The sequence below is a fragment of the Magallana gigas genome, chromosome 5 (genome assembly GCF_963853765.1).
Source record: "Magallana gigas chromosome 5, xbMagGiga1.1, whole genome shotgun sequence".
Classification (NCBI taxonomy): Eukaryota; Metazoa; Mollusca; class Bivalvia; order Ostreida; family Ostreidae; genus Magallana; species Magallana gigas.
The window spans coordinates 9,703,610-9,712,956 of record NC_088857.1 but is presented as its reverse complement, the minus strand read 5'-3'; the positions used below and the strand labels follow the sequence as shown (position 1 = coordinate 9,712,956).

At 34.5% G+C, this 9,347-nt stretch overlaps 1 protein-coding gene across 6 annotated transcripts; it reads left to right on the top strand.

The window, feature by feature from the left end:
* Positions 1 to 1,964: 1,964 nt before the first annotated feature.
* On the top strand, positions 1,965 to 6,768 carry LOC105342359 (uncharacterized). Of its 6 annotated transcripts, none has more exons than XR_010713969.1 (3): positions 1,965 to 2,302; positions 5,286 to 6,380; positions 6,487 to 6,768. XR_010713969.1 is itself a non-coding variant. In XM_034481196.2 (2 exons), exons 1-2 carry the CDS (start codon positions 2,195 to 2,197, stop codon positions 6,309 to 6,311), a joined length of 1,134 nt encoding a protein of 377 aa, XP_034337087.2. In that variant the 5' UTR covers positions 1,966 to 2,194; the 3' UTR covers positions 6,312 to 6,768. The 6 variants fall into 6 exon arrangements, 1 of the variants encoding a protein (XP_034337087.2); XR_010713968.1 differs by having other exon boundaries at positions 6,461 to 6,768; XR_010713966.1 differs by having other exon boundaries at positions 5,286 to 6,400.
* Positions 6,769 to 9,347: the final 2,579 nt, after the last annotated feature.

The window sequence follows — 9,347 nt, the reverse complement described above, 5'->3', positions numbered from 1 at the left end:
GCCACTACAGTTATTACCTGAAGGCTCACGATGGCTGAGTAATTTCCAAATTCCCCTTTGAATTTGGGGCATTTCCGCCCGCAACAGGGGCGGATTTTTTATGAGATGAAAATCAATGTGTAAGATATCTCAATATTCCCTGTTTTTGATGCATGTTCTTTCCAGGGGGAGGGGGGGGGGGGGCTGAAAAGGCTCAACCACAGGATCTTTTCCAGAAGTTCTTTTTAATTAATAACCTATATCTAAAGTTGCGCATTTTGGTAGGAATATTTTGTAAAATTTAGCACTGTAGTGACACCTATACAATATTTAATTAATAACCGATATCTAAAGTTGCGCGATTTTGGTAGGAATATATTGTAAAATTTAGCACTGTAGTGACACCTATACATTATTTAATTAATAACCGATATCTAAAGTTGCGCGATTTTGGTAGGAATATATTGTAAAATTTAGCACTGTAGTGACACCTATACATTAAAGACAATAAAATTCACAATCAAGTTGATGCAATATGGCATTTGTTTATATCTGACAATGATTAAATGTGTCCATTAAATGTCATCATTTATATAACTAGTGTGCATGTGCTTTGCATCAACTATTTCTACACGAAATCAAATTAATTCTTTTTTTGCTGATACTCAACTTGAATGTGTGTTTAGCGCCTCTTGCACAAAAACAACTATACCAAAAAGCTCTCAAGGCTCTATTCAAACTCAAGAAAGACATAATCTCATTAAACCCTGATGTCAAAACTATTATTCATATATTTGACCACACCATCAAACCAATACTGTTGTATTCTTCTGAAATCTGGGGTTGCTTTAACCAAAAAAAAAGCTCATTCCTCTAATTGTTCCATAGAAAGAGTTTATTCAAATTTACTGTATGAGAAACCCCTTAAATTTTGCAAATTAATTTTAAGATAAGATAAATCCACAACAAATTTTGCGGTATTGTCCGAACTGGGAAAATTTCCTCCTCACCTTTAACAACTTGACTAAGAAGCATGCTAAGTTACTGGCTCAGCCTTGAAAATCTTGGTCAATCTTTTCTCTTACTATATAATGCCTACTTGGAATCAAATTTACTTTTCAACAAAACACATCCTCATGGTATGGCTCCATCAGCCTTTTTCTCCTTAATATCATGGGAATTAAAGATCCACCTTCAGTAAAACCATACAAATTAAAAATAACACTTAAAAATGTTTATTCTTATACTATATCAAAGAATGGCATTTTCAACTTGGAGTAAACTCTGATAAAAAGCTAAGGAGCTACTGCACTGTTAAACAATTTTTTTCCCTTGAGAATTATTTAAGATCAATAAAAAACTTTGAAGATATTCGTTTTTGTATATCAGCTCATAGACTTCAGTTCCCAAAAATGAAAGATTTTGTCTTTGATGCAACAATAATTTAGTTGATGATGAAAAACATTTTTTGTTCATCAGTAGTCATGCTCAGGAGGAAAGAGAGAAAATAGAGAAATATTGTAAGCACTCTGATAAAAAGGACACTGACGAAAAACTCACATGGCTATAATATGACCAATGAAAACATTGACATTCTTACTCAAATATGTAAGATGATTAAGGACAATGGAATATGAAGTATATTTTATAGCATTTAATTCAACTTATGTTTATCATTTTACACTCACAAGCTGTGGTGACTGCAGGGGGGGGGGGGGGGGGACAAGACTGACTGTCAAGTTGCCAACACTACACTGACTGAAATAGGCATTGTCCCTTGGTGCCCCTTGTTAGTCAAGACAACCCGTCAAAAACTTCTGCTCCTTTAAGCTGGCCTGAGTGCTTGGGTACAAGACCGCTCAGATATGGCTCTGACGAAGAATTATGTAGAATTATCAGTTTCGGTTTTTTCCTTGAATTCAGATGATCAATGTGTGCAATTTGAATTGACCAATCAGATTGCTTGATACACAATCATCTATATATATATATATTTTACCACTATTTTGTAAATGAAGACAATCCCTGCAAATATTAATTCATTCACATCCAAACACTGGGGGGATTAATTAACAGCACATGCAGAAAGGATATCATTTTACAAGCTTCTCCCCGCCGATTAACTCGGCCCCCGCCGCGGCTATTTCTGGAGATCTGCTATAATGAAGCCACACGGTGAAAACTGGAACAGTGATGGAGGCGATATCCGCTGTATATGATGAGGAAGGTTTGGGGAGTACTTTTAGCGCTGGTGGTTTCAGTCGCTGGGATCTACTTCGTTCTCTCGCGGTCAGTACTGGATTACCAAGTGACAGAGAGCCCGGTGAGTATCAATATTGTGTTTTCTGGCTTTTTCATCATGATTATATAGATTGGTCAGTTTGGGGGTGTGTGCAATCTTAGGTGACTAAGAATAATTCACTTCAGATCTAAATATCGTGTTAAAGAGTTAAATTAAAATAGGCCTTTGTGTATCTTTGGTCTGATAACTAGGGCCTGGTCATTAATTGCCCTTTCTTTCTCTGTCTTGTGGTGATGTTTTACGCTCTAACACACATGCGATCTGGTGTGCATGTGCGCGTGTGTATCGCTCGCGGGCGCGACTTGTCAGAGAATTTTGTGTGTGAGCGACCTAAATCGTACGCAGTCTGCGAATTTTAAGTCAATCAATTTACTATCATCTACAATGTAAATATGTTATTTAGCTAATTTAGATGTCTGCCATAACTTAGGTATCATAACCAAGTTTTACTTCCTTTCATACGAAAAATAAAAAGAAGACAGAAAATTACATAACCCGCCTATGCGTTTTTTTTAATGCTAGCTACATTCATACCCGCATGAAACACTGAAAAAAATGTTTCCAAAAAAATCGAAAATATTACAAAAATACCGTGAAAAGATTTTTTGGAAACTTTAATGAAAAAATGTACAACTTTCCTGAACATGACACTCTATTTTCCTTTTGTAAATGTGAGACTGATATCAAATGTAAGCTCGTCTAAGTTTTATGGCCCCGGGGCCTGTACTTACCGGATGGTGTAGCGCACCCATTCAAGAGCTCCCAGGGACGGCATTTGCTTGTACAATGTTCCACTATTTAGCTGATAAATTATCCCCACTTCTTGTCATATCTGATCATTTAGAACTTTCGTTAACATTGAAATTAATAGACTATCAAATTTTAAAAAATAGTCCAGAATTAAAAAACTTTTCAGTGATAAAAAAAACTCAAAATATTCCATTATTATAAAAGCTTCTCGTAATTAGTCTGAATTAGTTTTTGCTAACCTAAGCCAAAGCTTCTGATCAAAATTGTTTGTTGTCTGTCGTTGTCATTGTAAACTTTTTACATGTTTATCTTTTCAAGAACAACTAACCCGATTTCAGCCAAACTTAACACAAACCATCATTGGGTGATGTGGGGACTCTAGTTTGTTCAAATAAAAGGCCACAATATTTCTTTCACACAGTACAGGAAGTCGATTTGACAATGAGGTGGACAATAAAATTGTTTATCAAAAAATATGTGTATATACCATTTCAAATTAAAAGTCAAAATTTTATTGGTTAAATCTTTTTCGAGCAATAAGATTCTCGTCATCTTAGGCTTCTTATTGTCATGTTGGTAATTTTGTATTTACATCCACCCAGTAAATTCAAAATTTAAAACATGACAATACCCATGGACGTACATGTATATACTAATGTACTCGTATGTTATGTACTAGTATGTCTCTGCAATCATGGCAATACCTTGACTAGACGTGTACACGGTGAATATCTTCATATCCAAATTTATGACACCACACGTCTCTTGTAATTATATATATACCCACCTGTTGTTTTGACAATAAACGTCACCTGCGGTCTGCACAGTCTTTGTTAGTGTGTGAAAGCTATGACCACATTTGGAAAACAACCTCGATATGTTTTCCGAGCTTGCCGGAAATGCCGGAAAGGCCCGAGAAGATGCGATTGCTACACAACAGTACCAATGGTTCTTGAAAATGTTCACCTCGAAATTGAAATTACAGTAGAAACATAATGATTAAGGCACAGTCAATGAGCTATGCCATTGCCGATGTGAAGCCCACTCTAGATTCACAATTCTAAATTGAGACCCCACTCCAGCACAATTCCAGTACAACACTGTGTCTTCTTATTGTTAATTAATCGATTCAGGAATTTAAACCAATGTTTTAGTATTCTGCTTCTGTGTTTTAGGATGGCTACGGCGCTAGCTCACCAATCTTTTTAAAAGATAAGCTTGTGCTACAAAACATCAATTTATCAAAATCTTCATGACATCATTTCTACATTACTATCTTTCACCTTGTTTTTAAAGCTCGTTATAAAACTTTAATTTTGGGGGCAAAAAATGCATAATACCGCACATAACGTGTTAGTCCTTTACACGTATTTTTTTTTCATCGATTGGACCCCCCCCCCCTTCTTTTCCATAATGCTGGATCCGCCTCTGCGAAGCAAACTAAAAAGTTACTTTACGTCAAGGATGCATTAGCGAAATATCATTCTGGTATGTCTAGTGGGCAAAGTATTGATCCCGTCTTACTATATCTATTTACCAAAGTACGTGCAAACATGCAAAGGGGCTATTTCATCTTGAACAAAGCATTAGAGCCTGTGACGAATCTTGTGAAGCATCAAAGTAATACAGAACTATAGTTACATGTATGTACCACAGGCGCTCCCAATGTAATGTACCCAGAAAGTCGAATTTCGTTTATTTATAGTTGTTAATTGTAAATACTCGTACATTACATTCAAATACTCGAAAATCGGCATTTTCAGCATGTTGATCGAAGATTAATATTTAAGTTCATCAAAACTGAAGGCTCAAATGATTTTTTCTGGTCACTTTTTGTTACGGGTTAGCCCGTCCGTCTGTCTATTTATCCGTCTTTTAAATATGGAAGCATAAGCTCAATGTGTAGTATACAAAATTTTATAAATACTTTTTGTGTGACGAACAAATTTTACTCATGACATTAAACTTTATAACAACCCGAATGTGACAACCCAAAGGCTGAGTAACATCCTTGAAAATGGATTTGAATATTACACATGGTTTCTCATCTTCACAGCTCTTCTTTCCAAATGTGTAAAATTAAAGTGGTCATGAAGATCCATTTATTAATAGTTTAACACAATGGTATTTTAAAAATTGTTTGCAAATTTGATGGTTTTTTTTCATCATTTTCCTTCACATGATCGATCTCGCTAAACCGGTACTTTGTATATCTTCATATATTTGATAATATCTCCTTTTTTTATAATTGCAGACATGGATTCCGCCCGCTTCCGTTCAAAAAATGAAATCTGGGATCAAGGACATCCTGAATTTTACCCAGAATGCCCTGCTTATAATACCAAGTGTCGACAAATTCATTCCAAACCTCACACAAGATAACTTGGTTAAAAAGAAAAGTGTTGTCGAAATACCACAAAAAAATGAAAGCAAAGTTGGAAATAACGTGAAAAATACAAGGAACGTCACCATAGTTACAGCTTACTGGAATCTCGGAACGTTTCAAAAGGGTGTCGGAGGTCTTAAGTTCTCAATAAACACATATTTCAAATGGGCGTCCACATTCAAGTACTTAGTGAATCCTCTGGTTGTGTATACTGACTGCAAAGAGTTTAAGGAGTTGATGGAGACTCTGCGATCCGATCGCCTCAACAACACAATGATATACCTGCTGAATCGGACGGAACTCTGGCCCTTCCAACTTGTCACCCAAATGAAATCCGTCCTGGATAAACCGGGTTATCCAAAATATTACCCCAATACAGTAATCCCTGAATATCCCGCGGCCCAACATTCAAAGTATGCGGTTGTGGCAGAAACGATACGCAAAGGCGTCTTTGCCAATCCTTACTTCGCTTGGGTAGATATAGGATATTTTAGGGATGTCGTGGAACGAAAGGTTGACTTTACCTTGGACATACCACCGGGCTTTGACCCAGGAAAAATATCTGTCAACCGAGTGGAGGGTCTGTCAATGAATATAGATCCTTTCACGATATTTAGGAAAAACATCGTATGGGTTGGAGGAGGAATATTTCTTGGGAAAGGAGTGGCACTACTTCAATTTGAGCAGTTGTATCACAGGGCAGTCAAATATTTTTTGGACCAACAGTTGGTGAATTCGGACCAGCAGGTGCTGTATTCTATGTACAGTAAAAAGGGCAGGGAAGCCTTGAAGCCGAATATAGAACTACAGTTGTACATCCCAAAGGGATCCGGAAATCCGTGGTTTTATTTGGGATATTTGTGTAGAAAAGAAGTATCTGTTAGAAATTCGTGAAAGTGTGTATGAAAGAGAGAGGGTGGAAGAAGAGGGAGTGAGAGTATAGGCATTATATAGAGAGTAAAGGCATTATATAGAGAGTAAAGGCATTATATAGAGAGTATAGGCATTATATAGAGAGTAAAGGCATTATATAGAGAGTAAAGGCATTACTAGTATATAGAGAGTAAAGGCATTATTTAAATGAATTTTTCACTTTATCATTTGTATTTTCAGTTTTGTTGTATAATTTTTTTTAGATTCTCGTGATGACATACCTATGCATGAAAGTTTTTTGACGATACCCAGCTGTAGTCAAAATAGTGTGAATCAGACCAAATTCACGGACATGTTCATCATTTGTTTTCTGTTATATCGGTACCCTCAATTGATAAAACATAATCTTTATGTTTACATTGTTTTATGCATATTTATTTCAAATGATCATGTGAAATTCAAGGGGGGGGGATAAAATTTTTTACCATAAAGTATGTTTTATTTAATTAAACATATATTAAGTTTTCTTTTTGACAGCGAATACACAACATTTACTGTTGGCGAGAATTGAGAATTGAGAATTGAGTTCTCGCTTTAGCATTTATATAGCTGTAGGTCTGTATATCCAGGTCTGAACAAATTCCGATCTGGTCGTCCATCCGATTTTTTTCAGACCGGGAGCTACAGACCTGCAGCTAGCATTTAAAATGATAGGATATGAAATGTGAGTTTGAAAATAATATTTAGTGTGTAAAGTGACTGACTTTACATTTCGATGTTCCATAACGCTTGTTCTTTGAAGCTAATTGTACAGGAAATTAGTTGTACCAGAAATCTAAACATTAATTAAGACAAATGATATTTGATATTGCTCAATTTCAACCCTTTAAAAAAATGTAGATATTAGTCGGATAAAATGTCCATTGTTTTGATCGTTAACTACAATGTCAATTATTGAAAATTAAAAGAAAAAAAGTATACTGTTATATGCAGGCTTGGGGCGAATTACATTGTAAAGTAATGCATTACACTACCATTACTTCATGAATTTGGGCATTAAATTACCATTACCATTACTTGATTTTCTTAAAGTAATGCATTACATTACCATTACATGAGTAAAGTAATGCATTACCATTACCATTACTTTGTTTTAAAAAGTAAAGCTAAATAAAGAGCTTTTGCAAATATTTCAAATATAAAACACTCTTTAACATAACTACAGTTTCATGTTCAGTATCAGGTTTTACGACTTAAACAAGATTCATTCTTTATTTGCTCAATATATAATCATTTTATGGCATTATGAACAACATGCCACATAATTAGTAAATTGATATTTATAGACATTTGACATGGTACAATGTCAGGTATGAAATAGAGACATAGAAGTACACGCATAACAGAAAAGAAATTATGGAATAAAGTTGCTGTTATTAAAGGCTAAATAGATGCATTTCCCCAGATAACACAAATTTTCATAATTTTGGACACTAACTTGTATTAATTTATAAACAGAGGGTTTTCCCCTGTGATATTTTTTAATATATCTTAATCAGATTTCTTTATACTGAGGACACATTAATAAGACAAAAGATTGTTGCTGCAGTCTATGATCATCAAAGTTTCAAAGGGTTCAGCTTTTAACTGCATCCTGTTGGGTTTGAAAATCTTCCCAGCTATACTTAATAAACATTCTACATGAGCAGTGGAAGCTGTGACTGAAAGACTTTTTGGCAATCTTTATCTTAGGATATATATTAAGTGCAATAATAGAAAATTACATGAATCTTGTATTTTCTATCAGTGCAAACTAATGTACTTAATATACAACAGGGAGACAGAGAGAGAGAGAGAGAGAGAGAGAGAGAGAGAGATTATTTTCAAATTGGTTATAATATTGGAAGTGATTTTGATTTTCATCATGATAAACAGTGCATTCACACTTTTTTATGGTTCATGTCTCTCCTCTTTTCTAGTGGGACTTAGTCAAGGGAAGAGGATTGGGGTGTTTAGCACTTCTTATAACAACAGATTGTTTTGATACCTAGATTGACCTGGGGGCATAGTGTGTTGTTGACACACTCTCTATTGAAAAGAAAATTAATTGGAGTAAATTGTTTAAATGATTTCAGACTTAATAACAACACTCTTAAAATGTTATGGAATTGTGTTGTTATATCTAGTAATATTACAATTTAATAAAATGAACAATTTAAAAATCTTTTTTTATAATACAACTAAAACATATTTTCTTAAAGAATTATTTCTTTCTTCTTTTATAAAATAATTCTAATCAAATACAATTTCAGCTATTCATTTATTGATCACATTTCTTAAAAGTGAACATGCATAAATAAGCATAGTAATGCAAAGTAATGCAATGTAATGCCAGCATTACACTAGATTTTAAAAAGTAATGAATTACATTACCATTACTTGTGATGCTAATTTTGTGGCATTACACATTACTATCATTACTTTGAAAACATGTAATGCATTGCAATGCATTACCATTACATTTAGCATTACCCCAAGCCTGGTTATATGGGCCGCTCGATAAATTATGTGATGGCCGCCAAAAAAATGAATTGAGACCAACATATAAAACACAATTTCTCTGCCTTCTGCATAGTATTTTAATACCTGGGTCACGTCAAAGGTCAGGCGTACAAATTTTTCTCGTATCGTCGGCTAAAGTGATCTCTCGACACTAGTATCGGAGGACTCGGAGCAGTCCAATTAATTAATTCATAGACACACCATTGGCTTCAAAAGCATGAATATTTATTAGTCGGCGGTCGGCCGATAACATACACAAGTCCGCAGACAAACAATGTTGTTGAATGCATGCGTCACATACCGTATTCCACATCGAACATGTTGTGTGTCATAAAAAAAATCAAAAAAATTTAAAAATAACAGATTGTATTAAATATTTTTAATAAACATACAAAAATCTTAGGTATAACAAATATATTCGCATAAAATAATTAATTCTAAACGATCAGTGAATTAATACCCCATATATATCAGTAAGATAAAGTGTAGGTTGTA

Coding starts and splice junctions, on each gene's coding strand:
- LOC105342359 (XM_034481196.2), top strand. CDS start 2,195: ATGATGAGGAAGGTTTGGGGAGTACTTTTAGCGCTGGTGGTTTCAGTC. Junction 2,303..5,285: donor ACCAAGTGACAGAGAGCCCG/GTGAGTATCAAT, acceptor TTATAATTGCAG/ACATGGATTCCGCCCGCTTC.